Source organism: Danio rerio, chromosome 16 (assembly GCF_052040795.2).
Source record: "Danio rerio strain M-AB ecotype USA chromosome 16, GRCz13ab, whole genome shotgun sequence".
In the NCBI taxonomy this organism is placed as follows: Eukaryota; Metazoa; Chordata; class Actinopteri; order Cypriniformes; family Danionidae; genus Danio; species Danio rerio.
The window spans coordinates 9,308,465-9,327,348 of NC_141036.1; the positions used below are offsets into that span (position 1 = coordinate 9,308,465).

At 35.9% G+C, this 18,884-nt stretch overlaps 1 protein-coding gene across 25 annotated transcripts in view; it reads right to left on the reverse strand.

The window, feature by feature from the left end:
- The window catches only part of triob (trio Rho guanine nucleotide exchange factor b), a 251,202-nt gene that overhangs the window by 213,934 nt on the left and 18,384 nt on the right, over positions 1–18,884 (reverse strand). For 21 of the 25 annotated variants that reach the window (XR_015510907.1, XR_015510906.1, XR_015510893.1 and 18 more), the window contains exon 2: positions 15,352–15,402. Coding sequence is in view for 8 of the 25 variants with exons in the window: in XM_087286536.1 (XP_087142662.1) it covers positions 15,352–15,402 (51 nt within the window). In the remaining 17 variants the exon portion in view is untranslated. Of the gene's footprint in view, positions 1–3,307; positions 3,496–15,351; positions 15,403–18,884 lie in introns of those variants that run through there. The other 4 variants (XR_015510908.1, XR_015510898.1, XM_087286542.1 and 1 more) reach the window with 1 other exon arrangement.

Below are 18,884 nucleotides of genomic sequence, written 5' to 3' on the forward strand. Positions count from 1 at the left end.
ATTCAATTATAGAGATAATACACCAACGTTTTGAAGGAATAAAATCTACACATTGTGCCTTAAAATCAACACACAACTAAAAAAACAACCCTCAGGCACTGTAAAACAAAAATATGGTTAAAAAAAACTAGCAGCTGTAGTTGGCAGAATTTACCAAAAAAAAAAAAAAAAAACTAATAAAAAAATACACAAATAACCATCAAACTAATTTTGAAATTTGCTTGTTATTTACCGTATTTCATTCATTCATTCAACCAATTTACAACCCTCAGGCACTGTAAAACAAAATATGCCAAAGTAGTTGCCAAAATTTTACCATGAAATAACCGTAAAAGAAATTTCAAGATAGTATGGTAAACAACCATATTTTATTCATATAGCGTTAATACAGCAATGTTTTGAAAGGCTAAAATCTACACATTGCGCCTTAAAATCTACACACAACCAAAAAGTTACATAATAAAACCAAAAGTATAAACATATTGTCCCACAAGCAGAGAAGCATAAAGAAAATATATCCGTAAAAAAATTATGGTTAAAAAAATGAAGGAATTTAACCGTTAAAAACAAGGCAGGAATGTAAAATAACTTTTGTGGTAAACTACCGTATTTCATACATTTTTGTCATACACTAATGTTTTGAAATATTAACATCAACACAACAGAACAATAACACAACCATAAGCAGGAATGAATGACGAAGTCCAACACGACCTCACAGCAATTCGTCACTATTTGATGTAGTTGCTAATTCGTATGAATTCATACAATCTTAATCGTACAATTTAGTACGATATGTTTATCCCCCATCAATGACGGTTAGGTTTAGGGGTGGAGTTGGGCATCACGCCTCCTTTTTAAAATTGTACATTTTTGTACGACTGACATTGAACTAATTCATATGAATTAGCCACTAACTGACAAAACGTAAAATAGCTACGCTTCCTCGTTGCAACAGGCTGCAAATCATGATGAACCAAAGCTCAACAAACACCTTTTCCCACAAGCAGAGTAGAAGCATACTAATACATAGTGTAAGCTCAGAGTCATTTACACAACCTGACAAGTCAATTTACAGTTATTCAACTTGTATATTAAAGAAACATACTGGTAAAAAGTTGCATACAGTTTTACCGTAGCATTTCTACAGCTTACCATTAAAATAAAGGCCATTTTAAACAGTGTAGTCACAATTAAACAATAGTATAGGCTTCTAATTTTAGAAAGTTCCACCGCAACTTTGTTTTTCTTCCCTAAGAAGTGTCTGAATATGGAAGAGAAAGCTGTACTTGTCGATCCATGGGTCATTTTGTAGTGGAAACAATAGCTTGACATTTTATTGCCTGACTGAAAACACGTGGCACAGAGAAGAGGAAATCTTATAGGGAAATTACTCTAACGGCCTCTAACCACACCGCAGCATACCGTACAGGCATCTGAGGCCTGAGCCAATCAAAGCACAGAAGGCCAGAAAGGACACTTATAGCTCAGGGAACCGAAGACCGGCCCAATGCTTACTAGTTAGTCACAGTGGACTGAGCATACAGTATATGCAACTGCTGTGAGACGAAGATACTATATCAAGAGTCAAGAGATACAAAAACACTTTCTGAATCTGAAATTTTATTCTATAATGAGGATTTTCCTATGTTTTTGTTCAGGTATTTCACTTTAAAGGAATGAAAAGAATATATGCTTTGCCATAAAAGTGGAATTACTGAACCTAAATACAGGAAGCTGAGAAAAAATGCTCATTTTAGAAGAACATTTCAGATGGTACTGCAAATGCTTCATAGAGTGTATTATTTTCAAGCCGATTACATATAAGCTACAAAAAGAGTGTATAAACCCAACAAAACCAATGTTTTACACCAAAAATAAAATTCAAATGCAACATTATAACAAACAGCAAGCAAAAAAAATAAAAAATCTCTCTTAAGAGTTTTTCTTACGTTTCTAGCCCAAATATGTAAAAATATTCAATCAAGTAACATTTTTTAGAAAAAATATTGTTTTGTTTTCAGAAATATGTTAAAATTAAATGAGTGTTTCTTTAAAATATTCAAAATAGTCATACTTCAAAATGAAAACGAAGTGAAGCGCAGATCATTTTGCTTTGTTTTAAGGAAATCTCAGTTAACTTTGACATTATTTCTGAAAACAAGATGATGTTTGTTACTTGTCAAGAAAATGCTTCTTTGTTTAAATATTTTTAGGATATTAAGACTAAAAACAAAACAAAAACTCACATTTAGTTTCGAAATAGTACATCATACACAGGAGGCTGATGATATCACTCAGTTTAGAAGAAAATGTCAGATGGTACTCATAGTTTGTTGCATATAAATGCTTCATAGAGTGTATTACAATCAAGTCAGCTACATATACACTCTTTTTGTATCTTATAAGCACAACAAAACCGCCATTTTACACAAAAATAAATCCAAATACAACATTAAAACGAACAGCAAGCACTACATGTCTCTTTCTAGCCTAAATATCTAAAAAAAACACTTCAATCAAGAAGCGTTTTCTAGACAACGTGAATAATATTGTCTTGTTATTGTTAAAAATATTGTCGAAATGAAGTTAGTGTTTCTTTTGTTTTGAAATAAAACCTCATACACAGGAAGCTAAGGAAAACGCTTACTTTAAAAGAAAATGTCAGGAGGTACTTAAGAGTTTAATGCATATAAATGCTTTATGGAGTATATTACGTTCAAGTCACTTACATATACACTTTTTTTGTAGCTTATAAGCACAACAAAACCGGCATTTTACACAAAAATAAATCCAAATCCAACATTAAAGCGGACAGCAAGCATTACTTGTTTTCGTCTCATTTCTAGCCCAAATATCTAAAAAATACTTCAATCAAGAAGCATTTTCTAGACAACTTAAATAGTATTGTCTTGCTATTGTTAAAAATATTCTCAAAATGAAGTTAGTGTTTCTTTAAAGCAAGCAAAATACTCATATTTTAAAGCAAAAAACGGAAATCTCACTTAATTTTGACATTTTATTTCTGAAAACAAGATAATACTTGTTATTTCTCAAGAAAATGCATCTTGGTTTACGTATTTTAAGATATTTAGACTAAAAACAAGACAAAAACTCGCATTTCGTTTTGAAATAGAACATCATCGTGGCTAATCAACAGCGAAGTGCATTTAAAATGTTAATCAAGACCACATGAGTGCCAGCAATCCAAACATAATCCCTATGACGCTATATATTACGCAGTAAAAACACACACACTCACAACAAACTGCACAGTCACAGCAGGCAACACAGAAACATCACTTACAAATCCCTGCAGAGAGGATCTGCAAGGCCATTATTCCTTATCCGTATCATCCAGAAGAAAAAAAACAACAAATCTTCATCCATAAACGCACTCAGCAGCTGTAGGGAAGGCCAGGCTTTATAAAACCATTCCTCTCCTGCCTTCTCTTTCCACTGCCATCTTCTCTCCTCATCTCCTACAGTCAATACAAGGGCCCCTGCACGCAGCTCTGTGACAGAACCCATTATGATCTCGTGGCTCGCCATTGGCGGAGAGAGCTATTGTGAGTGGAATGCCATTGGTTGGGGAAACGGATTGGGGGCAGGGCTGATCAGATGCTGGTGATCTAAGCACCAGAGACATGGACCCAGCTGACATGCATGGATGCTTTCGAGGAAAAGGCAGCAGTTATGCGCTATAATGGCATATCATTAACATAATTTATTAGTACTATTATCTGCGAATGAATTGAATTTATTTGGATCCCTATTAGCTTGCTAGCCTTACATTTAACACTTAAAATGCATATATTTTTCTATACATGAGACATTTTGGTAACACTTTAGTTTAAGTAGCAATTGACAACATTTGTACTGGCTTATTACCAGCCTATTATCAAGATATTAACTGTTTATTAGCACTTTTAAATTAAGATTTTTATCTTACATCACTAATCCTACCAATACCTAAACCAAACTACTATCTTATTAGCAGCTAATTAGTTGTTTATTGAGCTAAAAGTCTTAGTTAATGAGTTGTTAATAGCGTGAATTGTAAATAAAGTGTGACTTAAACTGTATTACACACATAAGAATATGTAATATAATTATGCATTACATTACTTCAGTATACTTGTTAACTCCGCCTTATTTAATTTCTGTAAACAAATATGTAAACCTTATTTTTCCCATTGTTTATATGTGTATTTTTAAATAAAGATGTGCCTTAACTTGCTTTTTATTTTGATATTTTTTCCTTGTCAGCCTGAATAATGATATAAGAAATGTTATAATGTTATAGCCCTAAAAAAAACACTACCCTTAAAGACCCTATTCATCTATTAGCATATTCATGAACATGGACATTAGATTGCAGTTGATTATAATGATCTATTGGAGTTTAAAAATGTCAAAATTTCCATGTTGATAACAATATTGCAGCTATCATTATGTCATTCTGGTTATAAGCGATGTAGGCTTGTATGTTCATTCACTCATATGGAAACAATGAAAATAAATAATAAAAAAAAATTCACAAATAATTTGTGAAAACGTAAAGAAAAAGATTTTTTTTCTGATATCATTTTGTATTTCAGTTTAACAAATGTAAATATTATAATAAACAGTTAAATGCAAAACTATTAGCCATATAGATATAGACATATATACTGTATGTATCAACATTCGCCGGCCACTTTATTAGGTACAGCTCACTAGTACCAGGTTGGACTCCCTTTTGCCTTCAGAACTGCCTTAATCCTTTGAGACGTCGATTCAACAAGATACTAGAAATATTCCTCAGAGATTTTGTTCCCTATTGACATGATAGCATCACGCAATTGCTGCAGATTTGTCAGCTGCACATACACTAAGCTTCCATTCACATACCAAAAGTGCTCTATTGGATTGAGTTCTGGTGACTGTGGAGGCCATTTGAGTACAGTGAACTCATTGCCATGTTCAAGAAACCTGAGATAATCTGCGCTTTATGACATGGTGTGTTATCCTGCTGAAAGTAGGTTCGATGTGTTGTGTTTTTAGAGAAGCCCTTCTGCATACCTTGTTTGTAAAGAGTGGTTTTTTGAGTTAATGTTGCCTTTCTATCTGCTGGAACCAGTTCGGCAATTTTCCTCTGATCTCTGGCATCAATAGGGCTTTTCCGCCTACAGAACTGCCACTGCCTTTTTTGGACCATTCTCTGTACACCCTACACTGTTAAAAAATCCGTAATTTTAGTTTTTTTTTTTTCCAGCAGCTGGGATGCCAGAAAAAACGTAAAATAACGGCCGTTAAATTGCAGAAATATACCATAAAATAACGAACATTAAGTTATGCAAATTTCCTTAAATTTTCATTTCTGGTAAATTTCTGTAATTTAATATCCGTTATTATACAGTAAATTTCTGTAGTTTAATGGCAGTTTTTTTATCCTGAAAATAGACCGTAAAATTACTGATTTTTTTTGCGTGAAAATCCCAGAAAATCTGCTGTTTCTGAAATGCTCAGACCAGCCCGTCTGGCACCAACTACCATGCCACGTTCAAAGTCACTTAAATCACCTTTCTTCCCCATTCTGATGCTCGGTTTGAACTGCAGAAGATCGTCTTGACCATGCCTAAATGCATTGAGTTGCTACCATGTGATTGGCTGATTAGAAATTTGCATTAACGAGCAGTTGGACAGGTCTACCTAATAAAGTGGCTGATGAGTGTATATAAATATCATTTTGTGATGTTATACAGAGCTAGAAAATTCTTGCATTATTTCCTATAATATTTTTTTCTTCTGAAGAGAGTCTTATTTCTTTTAGTTTGACTGGCATAAAAGCAGTTTTTAATTTTTTAAAACAATTTTTAGGCTCAATATTATTAACCCCCTCAGAATTATTATTATTTTTTTCGATTCATTCTGAACAAACCTCTGTTGTTTAATCACTTAACCAAACTTGCAAAGTTAACCTGTGTAATACTAGTTTAAATTGCACTTTACAATTAATATTAGTATCTTGCAAAATTATTTTTACTACTACTATTATAAATGTGCTAAAAAAATCTCCTCTCAGTTAAGCAGCTCTTGGTAAATATTTTTTAAAAGAATTAAAATTTCACTTAGAGGGCTAATAATTTTTTATGTAATATCTAAACACAGAATAAATCAAACTATGACAGCGAAAGCTGAATTATTCTGCAAAAAAAAAGCTAATTCAAAAACATGACACCTCAACTTTACCTGTTCCCTTCCTGAACGTAACCAGGGAATATACAGCAGGCTTGATACACCATTCTAAGCGCAATTCCAAGCTAACTCCTCGGAGGACAATTATATTGCCTGTTTACGTTGAGTAAACACACTAGAATTAGCCCACACTGAGCTAACTGCAGGGTGCTATGTAAACAGCAGGCAGGGCCATTTACATAATGCAATTTCATGCATAAACTGTCCGGTAAAGCTTTCAGGAAAAAAAAAGTCAGTATTTTCTATCTGCATCCACAAAGCTTCTGGGAAATAGAAGGAACTTATCATATATAGGAACATGATTGAAATCTAAGATGATCCATTGCATGACTGGTCAAGCAAGAGGTTATTACTGGGAATCGAACACCCATTGATTGAAGTAGGGGTTTACTTAGACAATGATATAATGATTTCATTAAACACTGGAAAGGGACATTTAAGAGTTATTATCAGTGCATTCATGTTATATTCCTACTTGATAGACATTTTTGTCTGGTTTATTATGAAATTAGCTTTTTTTATTGGTTGTCTGGACTCTGTGGAGATCAGTTCATGACCGTCAGTGTTTAATTAGCTGCATTTTTTCCCTCATAGTTCAAGTGAAAACTGAAAACACATTATTACATATGCTCGTTACACTGTTATGTGTATGTACGCAGTATGCAAACAGACATCTGTTTATACCCAATGGGGCAAATAAGTATTTATAGTCAGCCACCAATTGTGCAAGTTCTCCCACTTAAAAAGATGAGAGAGGCCTGTAATTTTCATCATAGCTATCAGTGGCACATGCAACCGTACGCCTGTACGTACTGTGTGTACCTACCATGAGAGGGCGGGAATTAATGGCGATTTTTTATTTATTTATTACATAATTTAAATTGGTATACACAACAATATATATTGACAAAAAACAATGAGAATAAATAAAGGTGTGCTTTTGTGTGTTTTAAAGTGTGTATGTACTTGCATGGGGCAAAGCAGTGGCGCAGTAGGTAGTGCTGTTGCCTCACAGCAAAAAGGTCGTTGGTTCGATCCTCGGCTCAGTTGGCGTTTCTGTGTGGCGTTTGCATGTTCTCCCTGCGTTCGCTTGGGTTTCCTCTGGGTGCTCTGGTTTCCCCCACAGTCCAAAGACATGCGGTACAGGTGAATTGGGTAGGCTAAATTGTCCATAGTGTGTGAGTGTGTGTGCGAGAGTGTTTGTGGATGTTTCCCAGAGATAGGTTGCAGCTGGAAGGGCATCCACTGCATAAAAAAATGTACTGGATAAGTTGGCGGTTCATTCCGCTGTGGCGACCCCAGATTAATAAAAGGACTAAGCTGACAAGAAAATGAATGAATGAATGAATGTACTTGCTTGGTGGGAGATGGGTAAAGAAAACTATTAGCTTTAGTTTTGCTGGCAGTTTTTCGGCACACTATAAATTACAATTCAGATAGCTGTTGTTTAAAACAACCCTCAAAATGAGTGAACTCTCTTTAAAACAGATAAACTCAATTGAGACATTTGCCAAAAGGCTTAAAACAAATGAGACAAATACTGATCCCCGACACAGAGCGGAGACCGCAGTCTCATCAGCACCTGAGCTGGGGAAACTGTCTCTTTCATCAGACAGATCAGATCCAGCTGCTGCGTAGCAGGCGTAGAAGGCTATTTTATCTAGAAGATAACTGACCAAGAAATATATTTCAACAAAGAGTCAAACTATATACGACATTCGTTTAAAAAATATTTTTTTTCCATGAAAAATTACATTGAAAATATATTTTTGTTCGAGCCACTATTCAACTGTGCGAGTGGATGAGAGAAGTTTGAGCTCAGGTAGATCTGAAGAACTCCCCTGCTGTAGTAACTAATGAACAGATAGTGATTGCTCTTAAGAGATAACTATTTACTAGGAGCATGTCTATGTTGCTGATTTGGATTGGTCAATTAACTTAAGTTGCATGTTTTCAGATGGTAGGGGGAAACCAGGGAACCCAAGGGAATCCCACGTGAGCACAGGGAGAATGTGTAAACTCTGCACGGAAACGTCAGCTGGCTTGGTAAGAACTAGAACCAGTGACGTTCTTGCTGTGAGGCAACAGTGCTAACCACTGGGCCACCGTGCCACCCATCTAGGAAAGGAGGAGGAGTAGGGGTGGAAGGGGAGATTCTTCAAAACAAAGATGGCTGTCTTGAACCTAGGGTATTTATAGTGGCTTAGGAATCGTCTGATTGGTTAATCATAAATTGAATGATGCAGGGCCAGCGCAAGCAATCATAAGCATGTGATCCACTCAAAATTAGTTTATAAATAAACTGCACTTTGATTGTACCACTAAATGCATATGGTCTGTTTTTAGGTTGTTTTGTGTCACTTTTCTGAACTTAAACGAGTCAGTATCTTTACTGGAGGATGAGGGAGCTCTTGTTTTTCAAATAAAATATCTTCATTTGTGTTCGAACGGAGGTCTCAGGGGTTTAGAAGGACACAAGAGTGAGTAACACATTGTCAACACATCGTTGTTTACGACCCTAAACCTGTTGAAAAGCTGGTTTGGAGAGAAGCCTGCCAAAGTGTCCATCTGTCTGAAAGAAGCATTTTAAGGCTTTGGGCACTGAAGAAACTTTGTAGCCTGTAAGTTTACTCTACTGGCCAGTAGCTGTGGCAGGACTGATTGGCGGTGATGAGCATGGCAAGGGTTTTGGCAGACAGCATAAAGACCTCCTCTGGAGACGTCTATTGTGCGAGTGACTCTTTCTGGACCAGAGAACGTAACCGATTCCGGCACATCTCGGCATGGGTCTAATACACTTCAGTCTCCAATTAGAGAGAGAGTAAATCACTGCTGGGAACAGGGCAGAGCTCGCTTGCCTGCAATCACCCATACAAAACTTTGTTTTTGCTAAGTCTTAGATTTAGATCAGATTTTTTAGTTATTTTTGAGCTATTATTAGTAAGCAACTACTTGATAACTTCTCTAGACCACGCTGAGTTGGATATTTTCTAATAGGATGTTGAGTTATTACTGTATATTTGAGGTTTAGTAGGCATTAGAGGGTTGATTGTGAGATGCACAGCTTGAAACAAATAACAAGTCGGGGTCCCATTTATAAGATACAGTAGGGTATGAACATGAGAAATTGTCAAACAACCCCATTTATTTTCAGACATGCCTACTGACTGATTTTGTCCACACTAATACATTTCATTAAAAATGCATATTTTTCTCTCCGTTTTGGTCTTCCATCCAAACTGAGACAGCATTTTCAGGAAACAAAAACGTATCATTTCGAAAATACTGTCTAAAATGTAAAAATTTGAAGGTGCTGTCCATTTTGACAGCTTTATTAAAGAACAATATCAGTTTGTACATGCTCCATATTAGAGGTGTGAACCTATACTGGTCTCACGGTTCGGTTCGGTTACGGTTATCATGCCTTCGATTCGGTTCAATTCGATAACTCGGTGCATCACGGTGCATTGACGATGCTTTCTATATAGTGTTATATTTTAGGGGGGAGGCTATAACAAGCTGTCTGTATAAACACACAGACACACAGTATCACACTGTCTCTCATTCAAACACATACACAAACACAGACAGCACCTAACAAACAAACAAACACACACACACACTTAAGCCCTTGTAACAGGGAGAGCTCGCGCTGAGCGGAGCAGAAAAACGAAAAAAAAACGGGAAAAAAAAAGAAGCACTTTTCTGACGGCCCCTTACTGAGAGCTCCTCTCAGCTCCTCTCTAAACATATATTGCGAGGGCTTAAACGGAGCAGTGCTCGTAATGTCGAGCGAAAAAAAAAAAGAAAGACAGCTGTAAAACATAACCAACGTTGTCTTTTTGTAGGAAACACACTTTAGATCTTTTTAGGGTAAGAGGTTTTTGAGTTATTGCCGTCTATAACTGAATGTGTGTCAGGAAAATCGAAAACAAAACCAACTGGACCGCGCTCCTTTCTGGCGCCCCCCTAGATGTACAGCGCCCTTAGCATTTGCCTATGGTGCCTATGCCACGGGCCGGCCCTGAGTTGCCTGAGTGTTGTAAATACTCGCAATCACCTCCTTCGCAACAGAGCGCATAGGAGATAAATGACATCGAGTACCTAATAACCGGTTAAGATTATTACTGAACCGATACAGAATTGTCCGCGTCTGCATCGCGATGCACTGAAGAAACAATTAATTTTGACACCCCTAATCCATATTGCCTCTCTTCAAAAGATACGGAATATTAACGGAGTTATTATTCAGCGGTGGAAGTAGATGAACTAATAAATAAATGCCAGACAAATATGACACAGGTAAAAGCGTCTTACGTCTGTTTACATGCACAATACATGAAGGAAAGCATTTTGAGTGGTTTAAGTGTGGATGACAGAAAAAATTAAAACAATAGAGTGGATATGGAGCGTTTTTAGACGAAAACGCCATTTTTAAATTTATCAGATTAGTGTAGACTAAGGTTGTCACAATACTAGAATTCGATACCAATCAATACTGAATATTTAAAAACATCCCATTTCCCACAAACATTTAATCGCTAACATTCAGCATTTGAAAGCCTCAAAGAACAGCTGGTTTGTTTATAAGCTGACATACGAGCGATCCGCTGATGAATCGTGACTTTAAAACGATTCATTGTCCCTGTATAAGCAGTTACACTCAGTAAATATCAGTGAGTTCGGTGAACTGATGACCTTCACGGCCAATCACAGTCATTTCTGTTGAGCACATGAACACAATGACAAATCAGCAGTGTTTAAGAAGGTGCTCAACAGCACTCAAATGTTAGTGGGAAATGGAAGATTTTAAAAATTCAGTATCAACTGGTACCAAATTCCAGCATCGTGACATCGTTGGCACTTGAAAATTTAATAAAAAGCACTGTTCATATGATCAAGATGATGAACTGTAGACAAACTTCATTCATTTATTCATGAAATATTAGAAATGTTGTTTTGTATACATCTGCGGAAATCTCCAACCAGAGCCAATTACATTTTTCTTTTGGATATTAGCCCCCAGTTTATCAGGATTGACATTTGTCTTTTCTCTGTGACTTATTAAATGGAAACAGTGCTCAAATGTTAATATGCACATAAATGTAATTCACATCTTTGGATGGAAACATAACTAATGTTAGAACATCATGTGATTTTAGCACATTTTTGCACATTCAAATGCATAAGCTTAGTCTACATGATACATGTACTAGTACTACAGTTGTTTTAATCTTAAATGCTGATAATATTTAATATTTGATTCATTGCACAAAACTGGGTAAGATGTAAACCAAATATTTTTTAATACAAAGATATGAATCTAGAAAATATTGAGATATATACTGTACATCACAATTTTTAGCCATACTACCCAGCCCGATCAAAAACAAGAACAACAACAACGTGCAAATCTGATGCGATTAGAAGATTCATTCTGAAGCTTCAGTGATCATAACAGTTTGTTTTGAGTTTTGCGAAAGTGCATTATTTTTTCCAGTATACAAGTTGTGTCCTGTTGTTTGCCGTCAGCTAGTGAAGAGGATATATACTGGATTTATGCAAATATTTGATGCATTTACATAAAAACGTTACAAAAAAGAAACAGGCATTCCTGATGACTCAACTCAGCAATCCAGAATCAATTCTTTTATGCGATACTCCATCTGACCCTCCAACTGTTACTTAGAATCCATTGCGTTCTAAAGTTCCCATGGTGACATGTCAAGTTTATCACATGACCCACCAGCCCCAATGATCTATAAAAAAAATTGTATTTAGTTTATTTTTGCCTTTTTCTTTAAATATTAACAAATGTTCTAATTAAATTGTGAAGTCCCTGATACGCTGATTCTCAAATGTGTGATGGAACATACATTTTGCCTTTTAAAGAGCTTAATAATGATCGTATTATTTGTTATGTTATGGGTAATGGGGGCCGCAGTTGTTGCTAGAAGGGATACAGCAGAAGGGATGCAGCATGGTTAATTCTAGATGTGATACAGCTGAGGTTACTGGCATAAATATGGAATCATTTTTGTGACACTGTACAACAATAACATTTTTACATTACCGTAAGAGTTAGGTTTAGGTGGGGGTATATGCTACTATAATACAATTTAAGTGTAGCTTAAAAAAATAATAGAAATACTTCTCGTTAACTTTCAATCAAAGCTGTATCCCTTCTAGCAACAAATGCTTTGATCTGAGCAGCTGGATTTACATCATGTTTATTCATAATTTTATTCCTAAATACATGAAGATAAGTAACTGTTTATCTGGGAGAGGAATCAGGAAAATAATATAATAACATAAACGGTATGTAAGTTTCGTGAACAAAGGACATCGTCCAGTTATATTGAAAAATAATTATTATTGTCCTCTTCATAGACATCCGCGTGTATTTTAAAAACCTTAAATGTTATTCTTTAAATGTAGTTATGAGTATTTTAATGTCTGAAACCTAAAAGAAAGGTTATTTGTTTGAAAGCACTGATAAATTGTGATTTATGACAAGTGCTGCGCACCTATTTCTGTGCCTCAACGAACGCCGTCCGATTAGAATTTTTGCAGTCGATGACGTGCACTCTGAATGTTCTAATCACACCGGTGTGATTGTACGCTTCAGGGACCAGCCAAGGCTGATCACACCAGTGTGATCATACACGTGAAAGGGTTAATGATATTTTTATAGATTTATATATATGATGATAGATTAATTTATCACTGTGTGAATTTTAAAACATTGCAAACCTTTTGCACCCAGACAGCTGTTACACGCTACATGCAATGTAGTATTCTAAAAAAGCACAACAGGGGAACTTTAAATGCTGTTATCACTATTACTGAAACTTCACAGTATATAATGTGGCTATTTTTTTAAGTGTTGTCAAGGAAAATTAAAACAATCCTGTCAAAATATACGCAGAAAGAATTAATTAATTAATTAATTACTTAATGAGCAACAGGAATATTGTTTAAATTTGAAAATAATGATCACGATGACATCAAGAACAGCACAGTAGCCAGATCTTAACGATAGAGGAGATTAATGCATTAAATAGCTTGAAAAGGTCATTTGATAAGGCATAATAAAGGAGGAGATCCACATATTAACTGTGTTGGCTGGCTGCGGAAGATATTATCTTGGGACGAGCGAATGTTCAACTAATATTAGACTTAACTGGGTCAAGTATAGTTACTTCCCAAATACGTCCTAGAACCTCTCGACTGCTTGATATAAAAATAAAGAAAGAAATCTATTTCCTCAATAAAGGTCTGGTTCCTGGAAAGTGATTAATCTGTTGCAGACAGCATTTACACCAATGTTGCAGTATTGACCTTATTCTGCGATGTAGTTTTTGCGATTGTTTTAGAACTCAGTTACCAATTGGAGAAATTACCAGGAATAACAAATAACAGAAAAACAGTCAAACCACGTGCTCTACACACAAGTGTCTTCATGAATATAATTGAAAAGTAGAATAATGCAATGAGAAAATATCAGATTGCAACATCAAGCAGCATAAGGAGCTGTTTTTAATATCTTAAAATCAATGGAAGTGAATGAGACCGGAAGTCTCGATCCAAAAAGATTCAAATGGCGGCGCCTGTTCATACATGACGAATAGGCTCAATGGTACAATAACAGAGTTCAATGTCATCCAACATATGTATTGGCCTCATTTCAGCTTCACGTGTACAAAATATTCAGAAATTGCATTATACAAGAATAAAAGTAGGTACGTCCTTCAGGAATCCAATGTAGCATGAATGTAAAGATTAAACCAGCCAAATGGCAAATATTGGATCAGTACTCTTATTAGGGCTGCACATTATACTGTTTCAGCATCGATACCACAATGTTTGCATACACAATAGTCACATCACAAAGATATGCAATGTTAAGTCTGGATTATAGTTAACCAGGAGCGACAGAATTGTATTTTATTTACTGTATTTACATGGATTTTATGCAAAAAAAGAAAAAGAAAAAAAGTTTTCTTACTTAGAACTGTCTTGTTCTAGTCCAAATATTGACATTTAAAAGCGAAAACAAGATTATTTGACTTACACCACTGGCAGATAATTGAGCTTGTTTTAAGGGAAAAACTATAATTTCATCTGAAGCTGAAAACTAAACAATATTTTAACTTGAACTAAGAATTTTGTTTAGATATTTGGACTAGAAATGAGACAAAACAAAATAAGAAAAGCCTTTAGTGCATTGTGATGATTTCATTTCTGTACCTGAAACTCGCTATGCTCCCTAGAAAACTGTCAAATAGTGTTATTCATCACTACACTGTTAGGGTTAGCTTTAGGTTTAGGGTAGGGGTAGATGTTAATAAAAAATATTTCAATAATAACCTGTATAATTAGTGTTTTACATTACTGTTATGCTTGGGTTTAGGGTAACGTTAACAAAATACAATTGAGGGATAATTAAATCAATTATATAAATAATTCTTGTTTACCTCCAGGCTGCAGCTGTATCCCTTCTAGCAACAACCAAAAATAGTAAGACATCTGTGTTACTGTGGTCAGTAATTGGAGTTTATAATTAAATATTTTAAAATATTTCTGTCACAAAAACACATCGATCCACATCATAAGATGCGTTAACCCCCTGGCAGCCTGTGGGTTTGTTTATGTGCTTTCAGAAGCTACAAAATAGTCACTATCCAACACCATTATACAGGATGGAAGAGCCTGGATAAATGTAAAACTACTCTGACCGTGTTTGTGTGACAGGAAAAAAGACATATACTTATATTGAGGATGACTTGAAGGTGAGTAAATCATGTGATTGTTTTAAATTTTTGGGGTGAACTATTTCCATTAAATGAATCCACTTCACAGACAAAAGAAGCTATTCCATACTCTTGAAAACCTGGAGTTCGAGACACGCGAACTAATCATGCTAAATTAAAACCAAACATGATATACAGCCAGCTAATAGCTAAAAAGTACAATATTCACATTTTTATTGTCAATGTCTTCTCATTCTATCTGTGCACTGGAAGCTTCTGTCACCAAGACAGTTTTGTGAAAGCTTGCCAATGAAACTGTTGAGTTTATAAAATAAATGTGAGAACAGCAGAGCCTTACCTGTGTGACTTGGTAGCTCAAGCTTGGGTTCACATTTTGGAAGAGAGCAGTCTGAAAATACACAGAAAGAGAAAGGTTAGATAAAGCACATCCTCAATCTTTTCCTAGAGATGAAAGGCTTTCATAAACACTTTGAAGTAAAGTTTTGAACAGGCGTGGAAATCATTCATCGTGAAGGTATACATCACGGTCCACCACAAAACATATACTGTAGAATTTAGTAGTGTGACAGGAAGTGGAATGATCAATGTTTAGAAAACCATTAAGGATCAATAAAACACTTAAAGGTTGCCTTAAACCTCTATGTACAGCTGAAGAATTATTACACCTAAATTATTAGCCCCCAAGTAGAAATATTATTTTCAACACATTTCAAAACATATTAGTTTTAATCATTTCTAACTGATTTCATTTATCTTTGCCATGATGACAGTACATAAAATTTCAACCCATTCTGATTACGTACCCCTATATACATTTCTGGAGAGTGCCAAATACATACCAGGAGCTACGTTTTTTGCAGTTTTTGTTTTCAAGAATTCACAAGAGGGCGCTGTGAACGCTTTTTGAGACCTCAAATTTCTCTCAGGAATGCCATTTGAGGCTGCTATTGTCACGTAAATCCAGCAGTAGCTGCTGTCAACTGACTTACCGATCGACCCATCCCCCCACCCTACCCCTTCCCTAAACCTAGCCGATAGTGTTTTAAAAAGCACCAATTGACCTCCCCACCAACCCACTTTCCTAAACCCAACCGCATTGTTTTCAAAAGCAATTAAAAAAAACTAAAGCCCTCACAACAGACTTGATTTTTACCATGTTTTCAGATTTACCACATTCTCACCCTGATATTTACTTGTTTATTTTATTTTTTGGCTTTTGTTTTTGTCTTACTTGCTTTCTGGAATCGTTCTCGTTCTCGAACCATTCACGAACCTTGTCATTACAGTCAAGTCCGCTCTGTGTATCAAGTCCGCCGACATACATGGCGAGCTACTGGACAAACTGGTAATAGCCGAAAAACCATCCATATGGAATTAAGCTGTCAGCTGGTAAGCGCAAAAAGCAACGGCATCATACTGCCCCATAGTTTTAGAGAGGAAATCCAGCCATACGTACTTCTGGCTATATAATTTGCTATCTTCAGAAATGTATATAGGGGTACGTTTTCAGAATGAGCCGATGTTGTAATATTTTACTAGATATTTTTCAAGATACTAGTATGCAGCTTAAAGTGCAATTTAAAGGCTTAACTAGGTTAATTTGGGGAAATTAGGCAATGTCAGGGTTCTGCCACTCAGGTCTTGTAAATTCTTGTTTTGGTGGCAGAACTCGGACACTACCCATGTCTGGTCCTGTTTCTGTCTCTGTGTGTGCGCGCGCCGTCGTGGGTGTACGCAGAGTGTGAGCGCTCCTGCTTTACGCGGCCGCGCGTGCGCTCTGCGTCCCTCAGACGCGTGCGCTCTTGTACTCGTGTTTGTGTTTTCGTCTGTCAGCAGCGTGGTGTTTCATTCCCAGCGTCTCAGTCTTGTTGGTTTCGGTTTTGGTCGGCGCTGGGATGAGGCATGCACACTGCGTGTGTGAGCGCACGGTGAGTGCTTTCATTCATCGTGTGCTCGTGTCTTGCGTCTTTTGTCAAAGCACGTGGCTCGGTGTTTACATTGTGGTCACGTGCTTTTGTCGTGTGCTTTAGTGTTGTGTTATGTGAGCACATGGCTTGTATTGTCTCTCTGTGTCATGCGCTCTCCCGTCTATTGTCTAGTCCCACCCTCCTTGTTTACTCATTATTAGTTTATCATGTTCACCTGTGTGTCAATTTACTTTTTGCTTTATAATCCCCCTCATGTTTTCAGTCCTTTGCCAGTTCGTCGTCGATTGTTTCCTGTCTTGTTGTGTCCAGCCCTGTCTTGTCCTGCCAGTCCTGCCAGTCTAGTCAAGTTTGTTTGTTCGTTTATTTGTTTTATTAGAGTTTTCCCCCTCGGGGTTGTTTGTTTTGCCTTTTTGTTTTTATTTTATTCTTAATAAACACCCATTATTTGCTGCACCTGAGTCCTCGCTCCTTTTTCCCCTCACCGAACGTGACAGGCAAGTCATTATATAATGATGGTTTGTTCTGTAGACTATTGAAAAAAAAATATTGCTTGGGGGGCAAATAATTTAGACCTTAAAATGGCTTTTAAAAACTTAAAAACTGCTTTTATTCTAGCTGAAATAAAACAAATCCGACTTTCTCCATAAGAAAAAATATTATAGGAAATACTGTGAAAAATTTCTTGCTCTGTTAAACCTCATTTAGGAAAACTTGAAAAAAAAAGTATGGCTAGTAGTTCTGACTTCAACTGTATATCTATACTGTATATCAATCTGACTCAAATTCTCTAAAATATAAAGTCATGCAAAAATATCTATTTCATCGCAGTTGATCAGCTGCTGCCTGACCCATCATTATTGACCAGCAGTTTACTTTTAACAGAGACCAGCATTTGTGACTACCAGTAATAAGTAATTCCTGTTGCTATGCAGTACCCATCACACATTTAATTTATTGAATAATCATTAAACAATCAGTAAAGATGAAAATCATGTGACCATAAGCGTTTTCAAGGTATACCGCGGTTTGGAAAACATTTTCTGCTATACCATTCCTGAGGTATATGTAAGATTTTTTATTTATCTTTTTTTAAAGACAACAGTGTCTCCAGTAGAAAAAATATACAAAGATGCTGTTTTAAATAGTAAAGAAAAATGTTTTTAAAGCTAATAAAGACAGCAGAAGTCAATGATTTATTTATTTATTTAGTCTGACATGTTTACTGCTCCAAAATATTATAAATGTTTCTCAAAATAAAATATATTGTGTTCAAAAAGAAAAAAAAAACTTTTAGTTTTTTTAACCCAGACATTCAAAAAGAATATATTTTAGAACAGTAATAACAATACCATGAAGACTAAATAAATAAATGTTCAATGCAAGAGTAATGTTATGCAATGGCCAAGTCAATCCCCTGACTTGAATCCGAAAGAGCTTGCATTTCATTTGCTGAAGACAAACTGAAGAGAAAATGCCCCAAGAACAAGCAGGAACTCAAGACAGAGCACTGGTAGAGCACCACCAGGAATGAAACTCAGCGTCTGGTGATGTCAATGCGTTCCAGACTTCAGGCTGTAATTGACTGCAAAGGATTTGCAACCAAGTATTAAAAAGTGAAAGTTTGATTTATGATTACTATTCTGTCCAATTTCTTTTGGACCCTTAACAAGTGGGAGGCACATATGCAAACTGTTGTAATTCCTAGAGCGTTCACCTGATTTAGTAAATACCCTTACATTAAAGCTGACAGTTTGCAAATAAAGTACATCTTATTCATTTCATTTCAAATCGATTGTGTTAGTGTATAGAGCCAAAAACATTACAATTGTGTCGAAGTCCAAATATTTATGGACCTAAATATTTATGGAGCTATATGCACTAAATATTCGCCATTGCACATCCAAACACTAAGATGTCCAAAGATAGGATTCTCGTTTTTTTG